At 39.9% G+C, this 26,163-nt stretch overlaps 1 protein-coding gene and 1 non-coding gene across 2 annotated transcripts; both read left to right on the forward strand.

Annotated features, from left to right (window-relative positions):
* Positions 1-14,155: 14,155 nt before the first annotated feature.
* Positions 14,156-25,225, forward strand: EIF4G2 (eukaryotic translation initiation factor 4 gamma 2; the record flags this gene model as incomplete). The annotated part of the gene is made up of 22 exons (XM_041730319.1): positions 14,156-14,299; positions 15,541-15,605; positions 15,901-15,966; positions 16,614-16,754; positions 17,317-17,419; positions 18,146-18,277; positions 18,363-18,429; positions 18,533-18,684; positions 19,032-19,142; positions 19,329-19,412; positions 19,491-19,589; positions 19,882-20,023; positions 20,123-20,283; positions 20,645-20,758; positions 21,263-21,388; positions 21,545-21,649; positions 21,737-21,952; positions 22,037-22,295; positions 22,640-22,844; positions 22,973-23,184; positions 23,273-23,394; positions 24,399-25,225. Coding segments are annotated over 22 exons (2,892 nt in total), but the record flags the coding sequence as incomplete, so codon positions are not given.
* LOC121476694 lies at positions 20,811-20,953 on the forward strand. Its single transcript, XR_005983990.1, has one exon. It is a non-coding gene; the product is annotated as a small nucleolar RNA SNORD97 (small nucleolar RNA).
* Positions 25,226-26,163: the final 938 nt, after the last annotated feature.

A 26,163-nucleotide genomic window follows, 5' to 3' on the forward strand; every position in this document is an offset into this window, starting at 1 on the left:
TTAGTTCTGAATTCATTTCTCACAAAATCCATTGAACTAAATCACATCTAGAATTCTAACTGAAAAGGAGTCTGGGAAATGTCACATACTAGCTTTCCAGTTTTTAAGATTAGAAAGAGGTTGAGCATTAACCCACAGCTCCCATAGCATTTTGTTCACATCAAGTATTATTACTATTCTGTAGAATTTAAGTTGTATCTGCTATATGAGATTGAGAATTAAGAATAGAGATAAAATTTTATTCATATTTTAGATACCCAGCATTCATTAGTTCCTCCCTTAAACATAATCCCTTAATTAAATATAATACTATTTTACAAACATTCATTAAATATTTGCTAAGAACCTTTGTATGTATGAGTTAAGACTTATCCTTACATAATTCCTCTTTCAGCCAGAGCCTACTCATTTCCCCTACCCCTGCTCCTTACTGAAACTGAAATTTCCTTCACATCATTTCCTTTCTTATCACTTCTTAGAAGACATCATTGGTGATTGGGAAGATCAAAATTTTGGGAGTCAGACAAATCTGGGTTTTAATTTTGGTTTATCTTCATACTAGCTATATAACTTTGAGCAAGTTATTAACTCCTCTAAACCTTAGCTATACTATGAGGATAGTAATACCTCAGTAAGTTGTCATAAGGACTAAGTGAGATAGAGATAATGTTTTTAAAATACTTGGCACAGGGCAGCCCGGGTGGCTCAGTGGTTTAGCGCCACCTTTGGCCCAAGGTGTGATCCTGGAGACCCAGAATCGAGTCCCACGTTGGGCTGCCTGCATGGAGCCTGCTTCTCCCTCTGCCTGTGTCTCTGCCTCTCTCTCTCTCTCTCTCTCTCTCTCTCTGTGTGTGTCTCGTGAATAAATAAAATTAAAAATAAAGTACTTGGCACATAGTAACATTAATAAATATATATTAAAATGTGTCTTTAATATATTATTTAACCTATGTTAAAATGTTTTCCCTTATCTCATACTTATAACTTTGGAATTGAAAGAGTTATCTAATCCAGCTCCCTAATACCCATGAATAAGCCCAAACCTAAAGGAAGGGGTTACACATCTGTGTCTACCTGCCCCAGCTCTTCATAGCTTGACCTGTGTTCATCTCCTATATGTTGACACAAGTATATCGTAGATCCCTGATAGATACTTGAGTAGATTTTATCTTCCCTTTGAGTGAGACTTATTATGGAATTATCCTCCCTATTCAGTTGGCTCAGAAATAGCTGTCCAGTCCTGATCATTGGATATTTAGTCTCAAGGACAATTGAACCCATAATGTCTTATACTGAAAGGGAAGTTTTTGCCTGGCATTCTAGAGTCCAAAATGCAAAATGCTCCTCCTAGATACCAGATTATGTAATCTTGGTGTCATCTATTTATCTTATCATAACTGTAGATCAACCCATCTTTGGCTACTTAATCTTCCTTGTATTGCTGAACCTGGATATGCCATGAACAAGGCTCAACATGGTATCAGGGTCTAATGTACTGATTCTCAACTGGAGGGTGATTTGCCTCCCAGGGGATACTTGATAATGCTCAGAGCCATTTTTGGTTGTCACAACTGGGGGGGGAATGTTGATGCTGGACGTGATGGGTAGAGGCCAAGATTGCTGCTAAAAATCCTACAATACACAGGACAGCCTCCTCTAACAAAGAATTATCTGACCCAGGGTTGATAAATCCTGGTCTAATTTTAAGCCCCAGGCTTGTACACTAAGCGCATCTTGGAGTGTCTTAACAATAAATTCTAAAATAGGATATCTCCATGACATCATCCCATATCATTCCTGCCCATAGCAATTTCTTCCTCTGCCTTCTATAAGGCTTTTTTTGTTTATAGTCTCCTGACAGACTACTTGTATTTCTTTCATTTTTATACATTGTCTCTCCAGGCTATGAGCTTTTCTGGACAATGGCCCTGTCTCCCACATTCTGTATGTAGCCCTGTTGTATATAAAAGTTTTAATTAATCCATAAAAATACATAAAGACCCGGGATTCAGACCAAATCTTTCAGAGTGCTCCTACTCTCTGGACAAAGGCCCAAAAAGGAAAAAAAAAAAAAAAATAGGGTCCTTACCTAGTTGAAATATTCAACACACTTGATGTCAAAAGAATAAAATCTCCTTAACTTCATGGATCTCCACTATTCCTACTTATTCTTGAGAGTTTTTGGATTTTATTTTAGCTCTGATTTCTTTCTACTGAGAATTTATTTCTCTTCTGCTTATGTCTAATTGCTCTTTCCACTAATGTCCCTAGCACATGTCGCAATGTCGCAATACTGAAAGGGATTTATTAAAACATAATGGATTCCAAAAGGTAGTTCAGCAAAGAAACTACCAAAAGGAAAATTCCAATTTAGAAAGTAAAACCTTGTTCTATCACAGGTTAATTGATGACCAGGTTCATGACATCTGTTCCATAGCCTATTTGAGGTGTTCCATCACCCCCTTTGTCCCCTTCCTTCCTTGAGGTCTCAGACTTGAAGCCCTGGGGAAAATTGCATAGGCCATTTTTGGATAAACAGTTGCCCTTACTCTTCACCTGGTCAAACTGCCTGTGAGTGGTTTATCTGTGCCTCTACTTATAGATTCTGTAGATTTATATGTAGCAATTCAACCAAGGGTAATTGCAGGCCCCTTCAGTCAGTGAAGGAAAAAAAAAATCACATACTACTTACTCTTCTCTATCCAGGACCATTGCTAACTAGATGTCTCTCTTAGATTGTTATGTGCATAAAATTAAAACTCCAAGTCAAGCTAAATTTCATATATTCCTTCTCCTTGTTTTTATCATAAGATTGATATGAGAGAGATCGATCTTTTTAAAAACCATGTTCAAGGGATCCCTGGGTGGCGCAGCGGTTTAGCGCCTGCCTTTGGCCCAGGGCGCGATCCTGGAGACACGGGATCGAGTCCCATGTCGGGCTCCCAGTGCATGAAGCCTGCTTCTCCCTCTGCCTGTGTCTCTGCCTCTCTCTCTCTCTCTCTCTATTATAAATAAATAAAAGTTAAAAAAAAACAACATGTTCATTATTACTTGTTAGTATTTATATTGTTCCTCTGATCAAAAGGAACAAGGCTTTTTAGGAGCAGAATTTGAGGGGTGGAGGTAAGAGGAAGCTTTGAAACTCCCTCAGTTTAAGCGTACTACCACTACAATGGATTTATCAACTTCTGAGTCTTAAACTTCTGGCTCCATCTCCCTTTTCCCCCATGCCAGTTTTTATTATTGGCTTTTAATCCCTCTTTCTCTTTCCTTCTCCACCTGCCCCCCACTCTCTCTCCTTTTCTAATTTCTGTACAACATAAAGGTGGCCAGACAAGTGGTCTGAAAGACCTTCCAAAGATCTGAAATGTGTTTCATTATCCACTAACCAAGCTGTGGATATGAGTGAGTTTGTTTGTCTCACTCTGTAAACTGAGGTCCTTTCTGATTCCCAGGGCTTATTCTGTCAACTCCTCCTATCTATGATAATTCCCCAGCCTAGGGGCACACTTCTTCTTCTTGGGTCAGGCAGGTATCCAAATTTGTTTTAATTTAGCATGGAGTTACCCTGGGGCTCTCCTGATTGACCTTGAGGCAGTATAAGTAGTGGTGTAGCTTTTGGGATCTAGAACCCATGCTATATAATCTCAAATTCTGATTCTGCCACATACTCATTTCTCTGTGCTTCAACTTCCTTGTCTGTGAAAGAATAGTATCTACTACCTCCTAGGATTGGTGTACACATGTAAAATAATTCAAACATACTTTGTAACATAGGAAGCACAGTTTTGTTAATTATTATTATGAGTTAACCCATGATGTTGCTGGGGAGACATCTGTGTTATTTCTACCACACTAACAATTCAGCAAATATTTATTGAATGACCACAACGTGCCAAGACACTGCTAAGCAGAGCATAGTGATGAAGCAGAAACGAATGCAGCATTTGTCAATGAGCTGCATTTGGTCTACAGATGATAATGATGGCAAAGAGGTAGCTGTTTATTTAGGAGAGCCCTCAAGCTTTTCTCCATTGACAAACGCAAGAAGGAATGTTTACCCTTTCACGTCTAATATTATATTCTGTTTCCTTTGAGAGCTTAGAAGTACATTTTGTAATCATAGATCATGCTCTCCCTTGTTTCTATCTTAAATTTACCAAGAATTGTCAAAATTATATCTTTTCTTATTTTCCTATAATTAAACAATACTTTCTCTTTCCCAAATCATCAGTTCTCTAAGTTCCCAAAAATCATTACTTTGGACCTTGAAATGACTCTGGTCCTTTTATACATATCTGGCTTTGATATAGTGATGTGTCAGTATATATATGTTTTCCCTTTAGCTCTAGGGAGATGTGGAAAGATGAGCTGAATCAGAGAGGTGTGAGTGAATAAATGTACCATTGAATAAATGTACTTATTTAAGTCTCTTTTCTCACCAATTATTTCTCAGATCCAGCTGGATTTTATCTCTGCCTTGCAATCACAGTGAATGAATGCAGAAAGTAGACAAACTTTAAATATGTTCTGTCCAGAAGAGAATAAGAATCTTTTCTAAAACAAAATATGAAGTTCTAATTTAAATGATGGTTGGGGGGGGGATCTAAAAAAGGATACAGTGAATTAACTAAAAATGAGGACAGTCCTTTTTTCTGGTTTATTATTCTACATCTAAAACAGATTTTTGTTGATTTGTGTACTCCAAGAGGTACTCTCTTAAAAGGGAGGAGAGGAGTCATGGACAGGTTCTGAGTTCAGCTGCAGTAGTGTAAAAATGAAGATGTGCAGTGCTGTGGGACAGAGTAAAGCCTCTGAGACAGCATTGTGAAACTGAATCAGCATTGATTCACTATAAATCTTTGCTTTCTGTTTAGAGTTCCTTGGTTCACAAATGGTCTCTCTCTCTACCCTTTATCTAATCAGCTACAATAAAATATAAGTATCAACCAGAGAACAGTTTATTTATAGCCAAGGAAAGCTAAGTGGTGCAGTAGCAACCAAAATTCATTTTGTTATGTATAGGTCTGCCACACTATCTTCAAATTTCTTTCCCGTTTATAATTGGCTCTCTATTCCTTTTCTTTTTTTTTTTAAGATTTTATTTATTCATAAGAGACAGAGAGAGAGAGAATGGCAGAGACATGGGCAGAGGGAGAAGCAGGCTAACCACAGGGAGCCCAATGTGGGACTCAATCCGGAGACTCCAGGACCATGCTCTGAGCCAAAGGCAGACACTCAACCTCTGAGCCACCCAGGATCCCTCTCTATTCTTCTTCTATAGAGAAAAATTATTATTCAATCATTGAGAATATGTTATTTTTAGTAAGCCATTAATATTATCTTTAGGAGCACAAAAACTCTCCTACCAAAATTATTGCTAGAATGGCTACTATACTTTGAGCAATTTTTACATGAACCAGAGCAATCCCATTTAATGAATTTATAATTTTATAGGTAAAAATGAACACTTTTCTATATTTCAATTTCACTGCCAAAATTTAAGATTCAAAAAAAAGCACACAGGCATGCACAAAGCATACAGCTGGGTAAGGTATAAAAACTCCTTCACCTAGCATCATAGAACTTTCCCGTTTCTCATTTTCTCAGATCTTTCCCACGTTCAATAATATTTTTAGTCTAAAATTAGAAGCCATGATGAATACTAGAGTACTACAGGTCCAGATGTACTGGAATTCTCAACAGTATTCATAAATCGTTGAAAATTTCACTCCATCATTGAAATGGTCCTTCAGGGTTATACCATAGTCTATGGCAAAATTACTAGGAATATAAAATATTTAAATGTACAGCAAGTACAGCTCTGGTTTACTGCCTAAATCTGGAAGATGATCAGGGATCCTGAATTCCCAGCCCAGGAAACATATGAGGCAAACAACTTTGGAAGAAGAAAGACTACTTGGCCAGGGAACTGGATATCCTGGTTTCTAGAACCTTTCTTGGGCAACTTCAGGGGCAAGACACTAAGTAGAGATTTTGGAGTGCTGCCTCGGTTGCATCATCTATAGAATTGTAATACTACTACCTCTCCCTTACCATTCCCCCTCAAAGATTCTGTGATCTGACATGAGAAAGTTCTTTGGATTACTCAGAAAAATAGTGCTGCACAGCTATGAAGTATTATTATTATCATTATGATTATTGTCATCATCCTTATACTCAGTATTTATCATGATTTTTTCATCAGAGAAGCTCAGAGATTTATAAAGAGAAACATGTATTCATATAGCTTATCTCTAGGAAATTCTATAATTCTCAGTACTCTTAAGTAACTTACTTAACTTTTCAAACAAGTTAGTAAATGGATTCCATTCCAGTACATATAAATATATATACCAGTTCTCATCCTGGTATGAGAGCAACAACAGAATAACCCATCCTCTGGCATTTAAACCTAACCACTCCCTAGTAATTGTATGTTTAAATGTCTTGCATATCTGTAGTTATACTTTAAAAATTACCTAAGACCAGGTATTCTTTTTGAATGACCAGCTTTTTAAGGTGACCATCAACCTTCCCATCAGGGTTCCCTAGACAAACAGAACCGGCAAGATTTGTATTTATGTATATATCTTGTGATTGTTGAAGCTTGGTGAGTCCAAAATCTAATGGGGCAGGCTGGAGACCCAGGGAGGAGTTGCAGTTGAGTCCAAAGACAGTCTTTTGGCAGAATTCCTTGTCTGGGAGAGTTTATTCCTTTTTCTATTAAGGCTTTCAACTGTTTGGATGAAACCCACCCACATCATGGAGGGTAATCTGCTTTTCTCAAAGTCTACCATTGAAATGTTAATTTCATTCAAAAACATCTTCACAGAAATATTCAGAATGTTTGACCAAGTATCTGGGCACAATGTCTTTGGCAAGTTGAAACATAAAATTAACTATACTAGTTAAATAGAGTTCTAAGAATTTAGTTCTGCAGTAGAATACTTTGCAAGTTAGTTAGAATGCTTTTGGGGGCTGAAAATGACCCCCCAAAAGATATGTCCATGTCCTAATACCTAAAACCTGTGAATATTACCTTATGTGGCAAAAGATGAAATTAAGGATCTTGAGAGAGAGAGTTTATTCTCAATTATCTGTGTACAATCATATGTATCATAAGAGAAAGTCAGAGAAAGTTTTGTGACACACAGAGGAAAAGGCAATATGAAGACAGAGCAGAGAGAGGTGCAGCTGTAAGCCAAGGAATGCCAACAACCACCAGAAGCTGGAAAAGGCAAGAGATGGATTCTCTAGAGCCTTTGTAGAGAATACAGCTCTGCCAACAACTTGATTTTGGACTTCAGATGTCCAGAAGTGTGAGAAAGTTAATTTATGTTATTTTCAACCATCCAGTTTGGGACAGTTTGTTATAGGAGCCACTATAGGAAATTAATGCAAGGATTTTACACATCGCATGCAAAACTGACCAAAAAAAGGAACATCCCCATTATAGTTAGTAATGTTGCTTGTAGAAAAGAGCTTGATGCACTTGGGAAAGTATGAGATCCTGCCACAGTCTAAGTGAATTACATTTAAAAAGTCACCTAACTTTCAATTTCTGTATCTTTAAAATGGGGGAAATGATACTTCCTTACTTACCCACGTTTTGTACTGAGACTCCAAAGAGAGAATGCATATGCTTATATTCAATAAATATTCACTGACGTTTACTATATGCCAGAAACTAAAAGTACTGTATCTAAGGGATATAACAGTGAAAATGACAGACAGTCCTGCTGTCATTCAGCCTACATGCTAATGCCATAAGCAGACCATATACGAGAAAGAATGCAAAATCATTTCATACAGTAATAAGGACTATGAAAAAAATAAGTGGAATAATGATAGAGTGGCTAGAAAAGGAAATATTACATAGGGTGATCAGGAGGGAAGGCTTTTCTAAAGATTATAAATTGATAAAGCTGAGTCCTAAATTATGAAAAAGAGCCAGCCATGGGGAAAAAAGGCGAATAAGAGAAAGAGTTTATTCAGGGGCAAGACCCTAAGACCCTTTTGGACTTAAAAGGCACTTGAAAAAGAAGTAGCTGTAGCCTTTGCATGTTTGAGGAATATACAGCTTTGCAGGAACTTGAAATGTATGAAGAACAGAAGAAAAGACCAGTGTGACCAAAGTATAGAGGATGAGGAGGAACATGGTAGGAGATGAAGCCAGAGTGATATTCAAGGGCTGGATCAAGTAAAGCTATATAAGCCAAAATGAGAAGTTTGGATTTGACTGTGGATGTAATTTATATCCATGATCAAAGGGTTTTAAACATGGAAGGAGTGTTACCTGATTTTCATTTTTAAAAGATGACTAGCTTCTAGGTAGAGAATGTTTTAGAGAGCAAGAGATGAAGTTGAGAGACCAGTTAGGAGGCTGTTGCAGTAATCCAAGCTAGAGATAATGGTTAGGTTAAAGTGACAGTAATGTAGATCAAGAGAAATGGACCAATTTAAGATATATTTTGGAGATAGTGCCAGTAGACCTTTGATGCATTGGATATGGAAGTAGAGAAACAGGAATTAAGAATAATTCATAGGGTTTTGGCCTTAGCAACTGGCAGATGGTGAACAATGGAGGAAAAACTATTCTGAACATGATAAATTTGAAATGCTTATTAGATACTCAAGGGGGACTTTCACTAGGCAATTCAATATATATCTATAGCTTGCATGGCAGGGAGGGATGAATCAGAGATGGAATTACGAATGTGGAAATCATCATCATATAATTCATGTTTAAGGTCATAAGATAGTGAGAAAGTATTCAGAGGGAAGAGAAGAAGGTCCAGAATAAATCCTTGGGTACTTTAATATTTAGAGGTCAAGCAGTGGAGGAGAAGCCAGAAAAGACAGCAGAACTGGTAAAGGAGACAATGAGGTAGGAGGAAATCCTGGAAAATTTAAAGTCACTGAAGCCAAGAAAAAAATGAATAAATGTCAACAGGATACTATGCATAAATATTTTCTCAGCTCTTGCTGTGTACAAAGAACTCTACTGGAAATGCAAAAGAAATGTTCTGCATTTCAAGGACCTTTTGATTCTGAAATGGAGATAAAAAGAAGCCCCATAAAAATAATACAGTACATAGCCTTCTAACTGACCTCTATCTTAAGGTCTGCCTTTCAATCTATTCTACTCCAGGCACAAGGTTGATTTCCCTAAAACAGCACTCCAGTCAGTTAAAACTGATTAGCTTTAAACTAAAAGTCATCAGAGTTCTGGTCAGCTCAAGAACATTCTTTGCCCATCTCCATTTGGAATGGATATGACAGTCCCAAATCATCATTTTGGCACTCAAGGAAGAATGGTCACAACCTAATGAAACCTTTTAGTACTTTTTCTTGGTGGCTCAGGTTAGCAATGATTCTATCTTTCCCTGTCCTTCTTTGTAATTGGTGTATCTTTTGTCTAGATTGTGAGCTCCTTAAAGATAGAGATTAAGCTCAAGCTCCACATCTAGTCATTAGTATGTTAATTCATTAGCTTTATTTTTTTTTCTGCCAAATAACAATAGACAAAGACCTCCGAATTTTAATCATATTATATTAGAACACTGGTGTTAATAATGAAGCAGAATTTGAGTACCATAGAACTAGATTATGGATGACTAGGAATGGAGGAGGGATGTGCCTAGGAATGGGGAAGTAGTCTAAGACAAGTTTGCAAAGAGTATTTTATGCCAAACTAAGGAGTTTTGAGGTTATTCTGCTATAAGAAACCTTACTGAGGTTTTTGAGCAATTATATACTCATATCTGTGCTTTAGAATGGTTTGGTAGAGGGGATAAATGAAGATGGTCTCAAAATTGGAAGCAATGGAGAATCATTGGAGTGAATTTTTTGAGGCAGCAATACCAGCTTAACTGGCTCTATGAGAGAAGATTGGGTGTCTGGGAGTGGTGAAAAATAAGGCCAGCAGAGGTAGGGTAGTGCCAGAATATGAAGGGTGTGAAAGCGAGGCAAAGCATTATGAACTGGGATCCTTGGGTTCTAATGCCTATTTTCCTCTTGGAGAAAGCCCTTCATCTTTTCTAGAACCCAGTTTCCTTTTTGTAGGTTTTCTTTAGCTGTAAAAGTTATTTCCTATAAAATTCTAACCTGCTACAGTAGTTTTCATACCTTAACTGTACATTGGATTCACATGGAGAGCTTTAAAAGTGGTTGGTGCCTGGATCCCACTGATTCAGATTTATTTGGTTCTGGATGTACCCTGGACATTGTTTTAAGAGGTCCTCAGGGTAGTTAGTGCATGGCAGGCTCATCAGTAGAGCGCGTAACTTCTGATCTTGGGATCATGGGTTTATACCCTATGTTGGGCATAAAGATTACTTATAAAATCTTTTTTAAAATAAAAAATAAAAGGTTCTTAGGTGATTCTACTGTGTAGCCAAGGTTGAGATCAAATGACATAGAAAATAGTGAAGCGCTATTCTTTTAAGATTTTGAGAGAGAGACAGACAGATAGCAAGAGAGAGCATGAGCAGGGAGGAGAGGGGAAATACAGGCTCCCCACTGAGCAGGGAGCCCAACGTGAGGCTCAGTTTCAGAACCCTGAGATCATGACCTGAGCTGAAGGCAGATGCTTAACCAATGGAGCCCCAAAGCACTAATATTCTTGAGTGTGGTTAATATGTATTGAAAAAAAAGTGTTTTAAGGAGAACTAATATGACTATACAGAGGAAAGGGAAAGAATATAGGAGACCAACTGGAATTTTTCAATAATTTAGGAGAAAAATCTACTAAGGCCTAGATTAGCATGAATGCAATGACATTGTAGGGAAGAAAATGAATGTAGGGAAGTAACACTAGGGCTTAGTAATTAGTTGAATATTAAACCTGATCAAAAGGAAAGAGAAAATGTAGAGTCAAGTTTCTAGTAGAGAATAATAGTGGAATCCTTAGCAAGACTAAAACCGACTAAACAGTCGGTTAATCCATATTACTGATAATATGGTAACAGACATTAAGTAATTACTATGTGTGGGACTATGCTATGTGCTTTACATACATTATCTCCATCTGTACAACTCTATACATACTGTTATTTCCATTTTACAGATTCAGAAACTAAGAAGAGAAAGCAGTTAAATAATTTGCTCAATATTACACAGTAAGAGGTAGAGAAGGTAGTTGAACTAACTGGTCTGACTCCTTTTCCTTATAATAGGAAGATGATCAGTTACATACTGAATTGTTTGAGCTTGAACAAATAACTCACAAAAGCAAAAATGGCCTCTGTAGAGGCCAGACAGAAACACAAATGAGTGTAGATCAAGTCAGATTTAACTGGTAAAATTAAAACATTGAAATGAGACAGTCCCTACTCAACTATACTTCAATGTTACCCTGTTGGAATTTCAGGCCCGATATTGCCATATTTTAAGGTTTTTTTTATGAAAAGATGGAAATTGGGGGTGCCTAGGTGGCTCCTTTGGTTAAGCATCTAACTTGTGCTTAGGTCATGATCCCAGGGTCCTGGGATGGAGCCTGGCATCAGGATTCCTGCTCTGTGGGGAGTCTACTTGTCTCTTGCCCTCTGCCCCCCCCCACTCCTGTTCTCTCAAATAAAATCTTTTAAAAAAAGATGGAAATCTATATTTCTGTCTAAAATCTCCTAGAATTTAAATGCCAACTAATTCAAATGTTTAAAATTACAGGTGTGGCCCAAACAAAATATGCCTGCAAGTTTGCATCTCTGATCAATAGGCTGTTAGAAATTCAGAAGTGAAGTTAGAGATGTGAGCTGGAGATGTATAACTAGGGAATCCTCAAGCACATAGTAGGTAGCAGATGCTCCAGGAGTTGTATGTGTGAGAATAACCAGCATTTGACATGATTAGTTAAAAGAATGCAAAAGTATAGGAGTTAACAAGTCAGTCAGGACTCTAAGAGTATTGCAGTCTTAGAGCAAACTGATATAAAATGGAAATGTTAAAACTAGCAGATTGAAGTGGGTGTATTTAAAATTCAATTTTCTATAAACTAAAAGCTAAATTCCAGATAATGACTTGAATTTTCATACATCCATGATGTGATGGAAACATTTCAAAACTGTGAATCTATGTCTCCTACTGATTGAAAGATAATTGAAAGACTATGTTTTACCCATATTTTCACTTTTTTTTTTTTTTTTTACGTCGGGTTATTTTCTTCCAGCCCAGTTTTTCACACACTGCAAAGTCCATAGCAGAGGGGTTTACAGTTAGCAAAGTAAGTAAACCCTTTTTTATTTTTAATTATTGAGTTTCAGGTTCCTCAAAAGACCATCTCATTTTTAGGGCTTGGTAAATAGTCTCTTTGAAATCTAGACTACCATTTTAGAATATTATTCCATCAGATTAATGTATTATCAGTCGTGAAGAATGTAAGCCAGTTATGTAAAAATAAGGTATCAAATATATGAAAGCATCTTTGCAAACTGTAAAGCCCTGTAATAATATAGTAAGAAATGTTGTTCTGGTATTATTTTGAAACAATAAGGGTCCTAAAATTACATAATGCAACCTCTTATATTTAAAACACAATTTTCGCCCTTCTCCAAAATGTCTTTTATTTTCCACATGTAACTAACTCCAAGAATGAGACATTTTCCACTTAAGTTCAAGTGAAATTGACTTAATAGCAACAACTGTAGTAATATAATGAGGGGTAATGATCAGCCTCATGTATGGCAAAGATCTAAAGATCCTGGAATTGTGTTAGAAATCTTCAGAGCCACACCACATCTCTCTGTTACCAGCTTTAAACGGCCTAGGACAAACTGCAACTTTCATGAAGACTATTACTGACTAGGTGCTTTCAACACCAAGAGCTGTTTTGACATGTCGAACATTAAGGCAGGTCTTTGAAAACCCTGCCCTTTATTGGACACTTTAAAAGACATGCATGTTAAAACAGTTTCTTGCTTTTGATACACATTGTATCAAACCGCATGTTCCAAATGAAGATGGGGAAATTTCTGCTAAGTATATGGAAACATGACTCCATTTTTGTAGAGCCAGGATTCCATTTTCATGTAGCTAAAATGTCGCAAACGACGGACACTTCATTTTACGGTAGCCCTCCTTTAAAATATTACCTGAGAAGTATAAATAGTTCATCCTGCTGGCTTTGAAACGCCTAATCCTATTTGTCATAGTGGACCTTACGTAAAATGGAATTACACAGTGGACAGCCTTCAACGTGCTTAAATGCAAATAAAACCCCAAAACCAGGAGCTAGCGATTAAAGTCGTCCTGACGTCCGCGCTCCGCAATCACTCCTTCCAAGGAAGTCTGCGAGGGTCGGGGTATCCTCTGCGACCGCTGGCCGGACATTCCTTCGGGAAACGCTGCTCCTCGCGTGAGGCACAAAGACAATAAACCCCTTCCTTTCTCCCTTTCTCCCTTTCTCATTCACTCTGCAGGGGGTGGGATAAATAGGGAGCTGAAAGGAGCCTTCTCTACGCATCTGGGGGCGCCGTCTGGTTTCCCGAACCCTATCCTCCCGGCTCCCTCACCTACGGCTGCCGACGCTGAGCACCTCGAGACCGGCAGCTATTCCAGGCGCCGGGCCCCGGGGCGCCAGGCCGCAGCCCTCCAGGCCCGTCCCGGGGAGGCCCGGCCTGCGAGGGGCAACCACGGCTAGGAGTCCGGTAGGGTAGGGGGACGGCGAGCCCCCATCCCCTCTTCCCGCGGAGAAGCGAGGTGGAGGGGAGCGGGGCTGCACAATGGCCTCGGGCACGGGGCACACTCGGGGAACAAAGACCGGAGGGAGAGGAGGCCGCCACACCGACGCAGACGCAGACGGGTCTGGGCTTTACGCAAGCGGCCCGCACCCCGACCGCGCTGCGCTCCCCTTACGCCGCGGGCCCGGCCTCGGAGCCTTCGCGAATACGGCTTTGCGCACTGCGGCGGGGCTGCGCCGCAACCGAGCTTGGCCGTGGGGCTCCTCCCCGCCGCTCGGCGCGGATTGGCGGCGGGCAGCAGTGCGGCTGCTGATTGGGCGGCGAAGGAGCCATTCGGGGCGGCCCTGGTGGGTTCGGCTGCCCCAGAGTGATAAGTTGGGCTTCAGACACGCCTCAGCGCCAGCAGCGAGCCGGAGCTCTATGGAGGTGGCGGCGAGTACCGGGTGGTGGCTGCAGCAGCGACTCCTCTGAGCTGAGTGTTTCAAGCCGTCCCCGACTCCTTCCTCCCCCTTCCCTCCCCCTTTTTTGTTTTCCGTTCCCCTTTCCCCTCCCTTCCCTGTCCCCGACGACCGGATCCTGAGGAGGCAGCTGCGGCGGCAGCTGCTGAGCTCTCGGTGAAGGTGAGTGGAGCCGCCGCCGCCGAGTGGAGCGCTCTAAAATGGCCGCCGTCCCCTGGCCGCTTCTTCTCGAGCGCTACAAAATGGCGGCCGCAGGCGGAGTCGGGCGGGGCGACCCTTGTTAGCGTTTTTTCGGCTCTCGGGGCACCTAGAAATGGTTCACCTTTGTTCTCCTCTCCCGCCGCTGAGGGAGTAGGCGGCAGCCGGCAGCCGTGGCGGCCCCGCCCGTCGCCGTGGCTGTCGGGCCGGGGTCGGGGGCCGGGGCCGAGCGGGCCGCGGCGCCCGTGTGCTCGGAAAGGGAGAGCGTGGCGGGGCCGCGCGCCGCGGCGGGGAGCGACGTGCGGGCGGGCGGGCGGCGGGGGGGGGGGCGGCCGTTGGCGCGGGACCAGCCGAGGCGCAGGAGCCCCGGCGGGGAGGCGGTGTGTGGGGGCCTCGGCGCCGGCGGGAAGGGAGCGGAGGGGCGGCTGTCAGGCCCTCGGGGATTTATGGGGAGGGAGGGGGTCCGCTCGGAGGCGGCGGGGGAAGGAGGCCGCCTTCCTGCCTGGAGAACAAAGAGCCGGGCGCTGGGCCGGCGGGGGCGGCCTCCGCTCCTCCCCGCCGCGCCTGGCCCCCAGCGGCTTCGCGGGGAGGCTGTCGGAAGCCCTTCCCCGACTCCGGCCTGGGTGGGAGGGATCCGCTGCTCTTTTGTTCCCGGGAAGGGGGGAAACGGGGCGGAGGTTGCTGCTGCCATGTTGTCGCCCGGGTCTCCGCCTGCCGGTGCCAGCCCGCACCCCGCGGCCGTCTTGAGTTGCCCTTACCCAGCCCGCCGGGCCCGTCGTCGAGGCTTGAGAGCTTAGGGCAGCTGCCCCTCGACGTGCCCGTGCTGATGGAGCTCGATTTTGTTCCTCCGCGCTCGGTTCACAAAGTAGAAAGTGGCTCTTTGAAAGATTTGCTGTTCGCAGCTGAGATGTTGTGTGTCTGTGAAGGCTCTTTTGCACCTTTGAACGTAAGGGAATTTCCGGGTGGCCAAACAAATTTTTACTGTCCATTGGTGTTTGGGTACGTGCTATTTTAGTCTTAGGAGATCTGCAATGCAGTGAAAGTTCAATCAACTGCAGTGCCAAGATCCGAAATAAATTATAATTGAAGGTTTATAGATTCGGCTGTTAGCAGGTCTAATTTTGGTACTCTTTCTCATTCTAGGTTTTTCATTTCTCCCATCCTCTTCCCTCCCCACCCCATCCATTAATATTATTCTTTTGAAGATTCTTCGTTGTCAAGCCGCCAAAGTGGAGAGTGCGATCGCAGAAGGGGGTGCTTCTCGTTTCAGGTACGTGTAGATTTATTTATGGCAAACGTTACGTGGGGGGGGGGGGGTCAGTCACAAAAGCAAAAGAATTGCCATACCAGATAATTCTGACTTAATGAGCTGCAAGTTAAATGTAGAATATCCGGTGTACATTTTTTTATAAAGTGCTTAAATTTTCATTATCTTCTGTTTGCCATCTGGAGGATAAACATTATTCCCATGGTGTAATTTCTGAAATACAGAATAATTAGACCGTAAGCTCTCTTAAGTGAGGGAGTTGGCATATGGTTTTAAAAGAAGTTGTTCTTTTCAATAGTGCTTCTTCGGGCGGAGGAGGAAGTAGGGGTGCACCTCAGCACTATCCCAAGACTGCTGGCAACAGGTATAGTGTGTAGTAACAGTAAGCTTTATAAAGCAGATTAGATTAATAGTTTATCTCCTGCATAATAGTACAGCAGTAGATATCAGGAATCCTAATCATAGTGGGTATGGTTTCTGGTACATATCCTTAATTTAGAATATCAGCTCTTGCTCGTTCTTTTACTAAATCATCTGAGTTAGGGCTCTCAAACTGCTGTTTTATCATCTCAACTCTGGATTATTTTCATTCGTGTTATTTCTGAAATCCGTAATTATTATCAGCATTATCCATACTGATTAGTAGTAAGGCAGTATGTATGCAACATGGTCCTAGAACGGTAGAAGACCTTCTTAAGGTGTGGGTCTTGGAGCAGCAGCATTGGAATCACGTGGGAGTTCATTAAAAATGCAAATTATCTGGCCCTCCCCCAGATCTACTGAAACAAACTGGGGATGGGCCCAGCAGTCTTTTTAACGAGCCCTTCAGGTGATTCTGATGCACAGTTTGAGGAGCACTGATTGGGAGTTACTTAGTCGGTAAGAGGTTGAAAAAAATGTAAACTATTTTCTATTTAGAAATAACATCTGATTGCTGTGATATCTGTTATGTGATGGTGCTAGGTCTTTAGGTCTTAAATTGTCTTAAATATAAATCTCAATTTTTACTAGCGAGTTCCTGGGGAAAACCCCAGGGCAAAACGCTCAGAAATGGATTCCTGCACGAAGCACTAGACGAGATGACAACTCCGCAGCAAACAACTCCGCAAATGAAAAAGAACGACATGATGCAATCTTCAGGAAAGTAAGAGGGTAAGTTTATAGACAGGTTTTGTCCTTTTACTAAAAGGAGGGGAGGAAATGAGTTGGCTGTGATTTTTCTTGTGTATATGCTATATTATTCAGAAGGCAGTGTTCGTGTCCAAAGCGTAAATATTAATGTCTGTGTTGGCAATTCTATCTTAAATTGAAAAGCAGCATATGGGTATCTTGAGGCTTAGGAGTTGCTTGCAGTCATTGGGTTATAATTCACAAGCCATTTGTCCTGACATTGCCCATGCCTGGCGTATAACCCACCAAAGCATGGGAACATAATGATCTTAGTTCCTGGATTTTAGCCTTCATAACGAGAAGGTTCTTGTTCTCTGGGTTTTGAAGTAGTAGAAAGATGCGTCAGACAGCTGGGGACCCCCAAGCAGGTAGAGATATGATCTAAATAATAGAGGTTTATTTTAACATACCTTTAGCTAGGTGGGTAAGAAGATCTTGGATATTCAATGACAGAAGAAAAAAAATAACATAATTTAAAAGTTGTTTTCCAACTCATTAATTCTTTTGTATTGCCGGACACTTAGTATGATTCCTTTCTCCCCAGCATACTAAATAAGCTTACTCCTGAAAAGTTTGACAAGCTATGCCTTGAGCTCCTCAATGTGGGTGTAGAGTCTAAACTCATCCTTAAAGGGGTCATACTGCTGGTAAGTTAAATAGTTACTTGCATCATTGTTTAAAACTCTGAGGTGTGAGCTAAATACGTGTATTTTTGAATTGTGATGGTGATTTTTTAAAAGAATGACTTTTATAATGGCATCAGATTTAAGAGGCAGATGTTTATTTTTTATTGAAGTATAGTTTGACATATAATGTTACTTTCAGGTGTATAGCATAGTGATTGGATAATTTGATACATTACACAGTGCTTACCTTAAGTTTGGTTCTCCCCTTTCATAAAAGGTGTATTTTAAATTGCTAATGCTGTATGTAGAGTTAGGTGCTAAGCAAGCACTGGCTATTCAGGGTGGTGTTCTGTTTTGTTTTTCATTTGTTTTTCTTTCTGTGGAAAGCCTATTTTGTTTATGTCTTGGAAATGAATCAGGATAGTTGATATTAAGATTCCAGTGTCTCTTTATAGTTTTGATAGCCAAGATATTTTCAACTCATGCAGATGGTGGGGTGTGATGCGTTTGAGATCTGTATTGTTGGACTTTTTAGGGAACCATGTTACAGCTAATATTTAAGTGCTTGTGTTTTTCCAGGCTGTGCTGCAAGTCATTTTACATGCATAAGACAGATGAGGTTTGAGATAGGTCAGAAAGTTACCCCAAGATGCACGAACCTTAAGACTTGGCAAGGAAGTATTAGGTTAAAGGAAGGGTTCTTTAAAAAGTTGTCCTATTTGGTTTTAAAAATGCCATTTTCTGTAGATTGTGGACAAAGCCCTAGAAGAGCCAAAGTATAGCTCACTGTATGCTCAGCTATGTCTGCGATTGGCAGAAGATGCACCAAACTTTGATGGCCCAGCAGCAGAGGGTCAACCAGGACAGAAGCAAAGCACAGTAAGTGGTGGTGTTTGTTTGCTTATTTTTGAATTGATTTGAAAGATTTCATTAACAAAACCTGTCAAATGTCTGTTTCCTGTAGACATTCAGACGCCTCCTAATTTCCAAATTACAAGATGAATTTGAAAACCGAACCAGAAATGTTGACGGTGAGAGTTTGTTTGATACTTGCATAGTACTGTGTGTTTCCATAGTACTGTGTGTTTCCAATCTCATTTTGACAGTTAACGTTTTTCTGTTGTCTATTTTCAGTCTATGATAAGCGTGAAAATCCCCTCCTCCCCGAGGAGGAGGAACAGAGAGCCATTGCTAAGATCAAGATGTTGGGGAACATCAAATTCATTGGAGAACTTGGAAAGCTTGATCTTATTCATGAATCTATCCTTCATAAGTGCATCAAAACAGTAAGTATGGGAATTTAGGCTTAGGTTTCTTGGGTACACCATCATCTGGGAGAAAGCCCATTATAATTGCCTTGTGCCATGGGGGAATGTTGGCTAGTTAAATATTTCAAGTGGCTAGCAAAACTTTAAATGTAATAAATAGGGACTTAAAGTCTCCAATGTATTTTGTAAGGTACAGGTAGAATTAATTACCTGTTAAAATTGCTTAATTTGGAAGGGTTTCTTCTATACAGACCAAATGATACTGTACTAGACTGCATGTAAGTGTGTGTTCCCTCAGTGCAAATGTAAGGAAAAGTGTTAAAATAAGATTTTGCTAACGTGTGGCATTTATTTCTTTGGTATAGCTTTTGGAAAAGAAGAAGAGAGTCCAACTTAAAGATATGGGAGAGGATTTGGAGTGCCTCTGTCAGATAATGAGGACAGTGGGACCTAGATTAGACCATGAACGAGCCAAGGTATGTGTTAATTCATAAATGGTATAAGCTTATTTTAATTTTACTTAGATGACTTTTATGATGTATGGGATTGTCATGCTAGTCACTATTCTTGATTATAAACCGAGAAATCTTAGAAGATTTAAATAATGATATAAATTTGCCATAGCACTTTTTTCTAATTAATGTATTTCTTTATTTTATTAGTCCTTAATGGATCAGTACTTTGCCCGAATGTGCTCCTTGATGTTAAGTAAGGAATTGCCAGCAAGGATTCGTTTCCTGCTGCAGGTAAAACTGGTTTAAATATGTTAAGCTGATTTCTCTTTGGGATTATTAAAACTTAATTTAACTATCTTTAAATTGTAGGATACCGTAGAGTTGCGAGAACACCATTGGGTTCCTCGCAAGGCTTTTCTTGACAATGGACCAAAGACGATCAATCAAATCCGTCAAGATGCAGTAAAAGTAAGATGCTGATTTTTTTTTTTTTTTTAACTGAGTTTAAGCAGTAAGAAAGTTGTCACAAGATATAAGATCTTATTGCAAGGATCTTACTATCACTTATTTTAAGATTCCTTACTGGTATAGCGTAATGTCTTTTAAAAGTTTTTTATAGAATGTTATGGGAAGAAGTTATATATAGAAATTACATAATTAGCATTCCTATAGCCTAGAAATTGTTTTTCTCAGTATAAAAATTGTAGTTTTATGTAAAATAGTGTCTAGAATCTGGAATTTATTCACTTTATTTTTAAAGGATCTAGGAGTGTTTATTCCTGCTCCTATGGCTCAAGGGATGAGAAGTGACTTCTTTCTGGAGGGACCGTTCATGCCACCCAGGATGAAAATGGATAGGGACCCACTTGGAGGACTTGCTGATATGTTTGGACAAATGCCAGGTGATTTTGAACAAAACTGTGGTTTTAAAAAAAACTGACATTTTAACAGCAGCAGAGTTGTGTTGTAAAATGATGTTTTTTCACATTATGTTTTTTAAGGTAGCGGAATTGGTACTGGTCCAGGAGTTATCCAGGATAGGTTTTCACCCACCATGGGGCGTCATCGTTCGAATCAGCTCTTCAATGGCCATGGGGGACACATCATGCCTCCCACACAATCGCAGTTTGGGGAGATGGGAGGCAAGTTCATGAAAAGTCAGGTACGGAAACATTGAGAATGCTTAGGCAACAAATTTTAAATCCAGTAATCTGTGATTTACCTTTTGCTTTTTAAAAAAAAATGCAACTATTTTAAGGTTGTGTGTTTTTTCTAAACCAAATTTACATCTGTGACAGTTATTTAAAACTGGGTGTGAGATGCTTATCCTTAAGATTAGTAAAGTCACAGTACTTTACTTGACAGTTAGGCTAGATTTTTATTCTTCCCTTGTTTCATCTTTTACTTCCTCTGAACAATCAGTTTAAACTTTCCTTATGGCTTGGTTCATTCCTTTGGTACTTGATTACCATAATTTGTGGACCCCTTTTTATCTAGCCTTTCTTTCTCCCTTTCTAAAATAGGGGCTAAGCCAGCTCTACCATAACCAGAGTCAGGGACTCTTATCCCAGCTGCAAGGACAGTCGAAGGATATGCCACCTCGGTTTTCTAAGAAAGGACAGCTTAATGCAGATGAGGTACATTTGCCTATGTTACTTATATACCACAGTGTGTCAATTCAGAAATCTATTGCCCGATGATTATAAATAAGACGCGTTATTAAGAGGACTTAATGCTGGAGTTCTTTATCTTCTTCTTTCTTTTCTGTACTTCTTTTTCTTTCTTTGGATGTCCAGCGTCCTATGAGCGAAGATTATGAGATATGAGGGCAAATCTTTTAATTAAAGTCTTCAGTTAGAACGAAGAAAAAGGTTGTCAAGATTTTGATTGTGATTTTTCTTGTAAATAAATTCTCTGATTTATATTTTAGTGATGTTTCTCCTAGGAGAATTCTAGTATAAATGTAAGATTTTGTGATACCTTATTTTTGTGTGGACCAAATCATTACATTTCCTTGCCTGAAGTTTGTTAACATGGAGCAACCTTTTTCAGCCATCAGTTCTGGATTTTGTGCCTTAGATTGTAGGATGTTGGATCTAATAGTTTGCCAACTGCATGTTAACTTTTGTTTTCAATTATAGATTAGCCTGAGGCCTGCTCAGTCATTTCTAATGAATAAAAATCAAGTGCCAAAGCTTCAGCCCCAGATAACTATGATTCCTCCTAGTGCACAACCACCGCGCACTCAAACACCACCTCTGGGACAGGTATGATTGTGGTATAACAATTTCTATTGTTAGAATACTTTTTGAAGACTGTGTGTGTGTGTGTGTGTGTGTGTGTGTGTGTTTAACTCCATGAGTCTTATTTTAAAATAAAGATGTATACCAATTTTTTCTGGGTTTTTGTTTTTGTTTTTTTAGACACCTCAGCTTGGTCTCAAAACTAATCCACCACTTATCCAGGAAAAGCCTGCCAAGACTAGTAAAAAGCCACCACCATCAAAGGAAGAACTGCTTAAACTAACCGTAAGTTTCAGATAATTAGAGTCTAATTCATGAAGTGGATCTGAGATAGGAAAACCACTAAAGATACTTGGATTGTGTTCTTTTCAGGAAACTGTTGTGACTGAATATCTGAATAGTGGGAATGCAAATGAAGCAGTCAGTGGCGTACGAGAAATGAGGGCTCCTAAACACTTTCTTCCTGAAATGTTAAGCAAAGTAATTATCCTGTCACTAGATAGAAGTGATGAAGATAAAGAAAAAGCAAGTTCTTTGATCAGTTTGCTCAAACAAGAAGGGATAGCCACAAGTGACAACTTCATGCAGGTACAACACTTGACTGATTCTGTGAGAACTCTGTTTTTGCATTCATATTTGAGAACTGATAAACTGTTATGTGTTTCTTCTAAGGCTTTCCTGAATGTATTGGACCAGTGCCCCAAACTGGAGGTTGACATCCCCTTGGTGAAATCATATTTAGCACAGTTTGCAGCTCGTGCCATCATTTCAGAGCTGGTGAGCATTTCAGAACTAGCTCAACCACTGGAAAGTGGCACCCATTTTCCTCTCTTCTTACTTTGTCTTCAGCAATTAGCTAAATTACAAGATCGAGAATGGTTAACAGAACTTTTTCAACAAAGCAAGGTCAATATGCAGAAAATGCTTCCAGGTAAGAGCATGCTGGGAACTTTTTGTTTTTATTTTGAATAATAAGTCTAGATAGTCTTTAGTACCTTGAACAGATTTGTATAGATCATCACACTGTGATTATTCTGTCCTGATAGTGATGATAAGCATTACACAGGCTAGATTTCACCTTTTATAAAAAGGAAATAATTTAATGACTTTGATTTGATCTGAATACTAAGCACTTCCTTTGCTGGGTTTTGTTTTGTTTTGTTTTTTTACATTAATTTCTTACATTTGGGATATAATTTGTGAAGCTGTTCTCTAGATAGGAAACTGGCTAAAATGAACTACCTGATGGAAGTGGGTTTTTTTTTTCCTCTCCAGAAATTGATCAGAATAAGGACCGCATGTTGGAGATTTTGGAAGGAAAGGGACTGAGTTTCTTATTCCCACTCCTCAAATTGGAGAAGGAACTGTTGAAACAAATAAAGTTGGATCCATCCCCTCAAACCATATATAAATGGATTAAAGATAACATCTCCCCCAAACTTCATGTAGATAAAGGATTTGTGAACATCTTAATGACTAGGTAAGATAAAGTTCAGAGTTAAGTTACACTTTGTTTACTAGAAAGAAGTCAAAGGCAAGGGACTTAGAATTGTCTTTCTTGAGCTAGAAAATTTCACTTTTACGTTCTAACGAGATCTTTCTTTACAGCTTCTTACAGTATATTTCTAGTGAAGTAAACCCACCCAGTGATGAGACAGATTCTTCCTCTGCTCCTTCCAAAGAACAGTTAGAGCAGGAAAAACAACTGCTTCTTTCTTTCAAGCCAGTAATGCAGAAATTCCTTCATGATCACGTTGATCTGCAAGTGAGTGCCCTGTATGCTCTGCAGGTGCACTGCTATAACAGCAACTTCCCCAAAGGTGAGTGACAGAGGACGGGGATGGTGGTGCATATGGGCCATGTCTTCCAGCAGCCCACTAGATCATGGGATTGCATATTGTTTTTTAGGCATGTTACTCCGCTTTTTTGTTCACTTTTATGACATGGAAATTATTGAAGAAGAAGCTTTCTTGGCTTGGAAAGAAGATATAACCCAAGAGTTTCCTGGGAAAGGCAAGGCTTTGTTCCAGGTAAATCTTCATTAGAGGCAGTTAGTCTGCTTTTTTTTCAGTTTACTTAGTATTTAATGAAGAGCCTTTAAAGCTGGAATAGAGGAGACAAAATACCTGGTTTTTTCCTCTCCTTCTGCACTGCACTGCTAGAAGCTGTGGTAAAGTAGGCAGTTAGCAGAGCAAGGTGAAGTCATGAAGTGATGAAAGGCTTCAATCTAGGGATACCTAAGAGGTTATTGGTGGCTAGCATTTTTTTTAGAAATAAAGCTACTTATAAAGGTTGAATGCACAAGATTGAATTTAAGCTTTTAAATGTTAGTAAAGAAGAGATTGCTGCTGATTTTTTTTTTTTTTTAATACTTTAAATCTTAGTAGACTTCTAGCCCTAGGGGAAGATTGGGAAGATCTTTTAATACTTCGCGGGGGATTTTAAAAGCACTGTAAGTTAGTCATAAACAGAGTGGTTTAAATGCAGGTTTCAGAGACTTAGATCTAGTGGGTCTGTTGTTTTCTAACAGACCAGGCTTTGAGAAACCCAGCTCTCTATATTGCTAAGGCTCACAAACTAGCTTTGTGAGGGACATCTGTGAAGCATTTCTCATTAGCTCTGTCCTTGGGGAATCTGATCTAGCAATGCTGGGGTGGAGCTAGAAATCGACTTACAGGAATCCTCCCCCCCCCCCCCCCCCAACTACTGCTAACCTCTCTTAGGTTTGCAGGGCAGCCCCAGTTGCATACTAAGATGAACCTGAGATGTAACTGGAGTAGTTTCCGAGAATGACACCCAAGCTAACTGGCTATAAATCCCTTACCAGATACAATTAATAGACACCGTTTTAAAATAACTTCTGGCCAATAGTCAAGTAATATTTACAGTATTTTTGAAGGCTTTTGCGATCACAAAAGGTATATACTATCTAAAACTTCTCCCCTTTGGTGGGTTTGCTAGCTCAGTCCTAAATCAATTGGTTTTTCTACCTTCCATAAATATGGCTTAATTTTGTGGAATTACAAATTCACAGGTGAATCAGTGGCTAACCTGGCTAGAAACTGCTGAAGAAGAAGAGTCGGAGGAAGAAGCTGACTAAAGAACCAGCCAAAGCCTTAAATTGTGCAAAACATACTGTTGCTATGACGTAACTGCATTTGACCTAACCACTGCGAAAATTCATTCCGCTGTAATGTTTTCACAATATTTAAAGCAGAAGCACGTCAGTTAGGATTTCCTTCTGCATAAGGTTTTTTTGTAGTGTAATGTCTTAATCATAGTCTACCATCAAATATTTTAGGAGTATCTTTAATGTTTAGATAGTATATTAGCAGCATGCAATAATTACATCCTAAGTTCTCAAGCAGAGGCAGTCTATTGCAAGGACCTTCTTTGCTGCCAGTTATCATAGGCTGTTTTAAGTTAGAAAACTGAATAGCAACACTGAATACTGTAGAAATGCACTTTGCTCAGTAATACTTGAGTTGTTGCAATATTTGATTATCCATTTGGTTGTTACAGAAAAATTCTTAACTGTAATTGATGGTTGTTGCCGTAATAGTATATTGCCTGTATTTCTACCTCTAGTAATGGGCTTTATGTGCTAGATTTTAATATCCTTGAGCCTGGGCAAGTGCACAAGTCTTTTTAAAAGAAACATGGTTTACTTGCACAAAACTGATCAGTTTTGAGAGATCGTTAATGCCCTTGAAGTGGTTTTGTGGGTGTGAAACAAATGGTGAGAATTTGAATTGGTCCCTCTTATTATAGTATTGAAATTAAGTCTACTTAATTTATCAAGTCATGTTCATGCCCTGATTTTATATACTTGTATCTATCAATAAACATTGTGATACTTGATAGAGTTGTGTGTGACTTTATGAATTACTACCTTAGATTTGAAGATTAGGAACTTACGGGATGAGACTGAATATTTGAAAGTCTCATGAATTCAGAATGCCCATACTGATGCATAGTAACAAACTTGGTGACTGTCCTATGAAATACATGGTGACCTGCAACGCTAACCTCCGGCCAGGTAACAAATATTTCTAAGACTGGATGGTGTATTTTCTAGCGTACTATACTGTGGACCAATATTTGGATTTACTCAGTGTGTCCTTATGAATGAATGACTTGCTGCTGTTAGCTAGCAGTATGCAGATACTTCGATAACCACATCTAAACAGCCCCAAATTTCTGCTTTCCTTTATACAGCAAAACTGGCATTTGCCTAGGCAGATTTCTAGGTCAAAACCCTAACCTTGGTCTGTGCTGCCCTACATCTGATCTAGTCTGCCCTCCTGTCCTTACCCAACACCCTGATTCTCTGATCAACAGCAAAGTTGTAAGAAATTCCTTCTGCTCCTGCCATACTGGCCTGCTTCCTAGGACATGCCAAGCATTCCTCACTTCACCCCCATAGTTAGATGACTGGCTCCCTAAGTCTTGACTCAAATGTCAGGTTAATTAGTAAGAGTGCCATTCTGTTTATAAAATTTTATTTTTTTTAGATTTTTTTTTTTTTTAATTTGACACAGAGCAAATAGGCAGAGTGGCAGGCAGAGGAAGAGGGAGAAGCAGAGTCCCCACTGAGCAGGGAGCCTGACGTGGGACTCGATCCCAGGACCCTGGGATCATGACCTGAGCCGGAGGCAGACGCTCAACCCACTGAGCCACTCAGGCGTCCCTGTTCAATTTTAAAATGTAACTGAACACAACTTGATATATCCCAACCTATTTTAGGTATTGCTGTGTCCACCATTGTGACTTCTGCATGTTTTTATCTGACTCCTTCC

The sequence above is a fragment of the Vulpes lagopus genome, chromosome 15 (genome assembly GCF_018345385.1).
Source record: "Vulpes lagopus strain Blue_001 chromosome 15, ASM1834538v1, whole genome shotgun sequence".
Lineage (NCBI taxonomy): Eukaryota > Metazoa > Chordata > Mammalia > Carnivora > Canidae > Vulpes > Vulpes lagopus.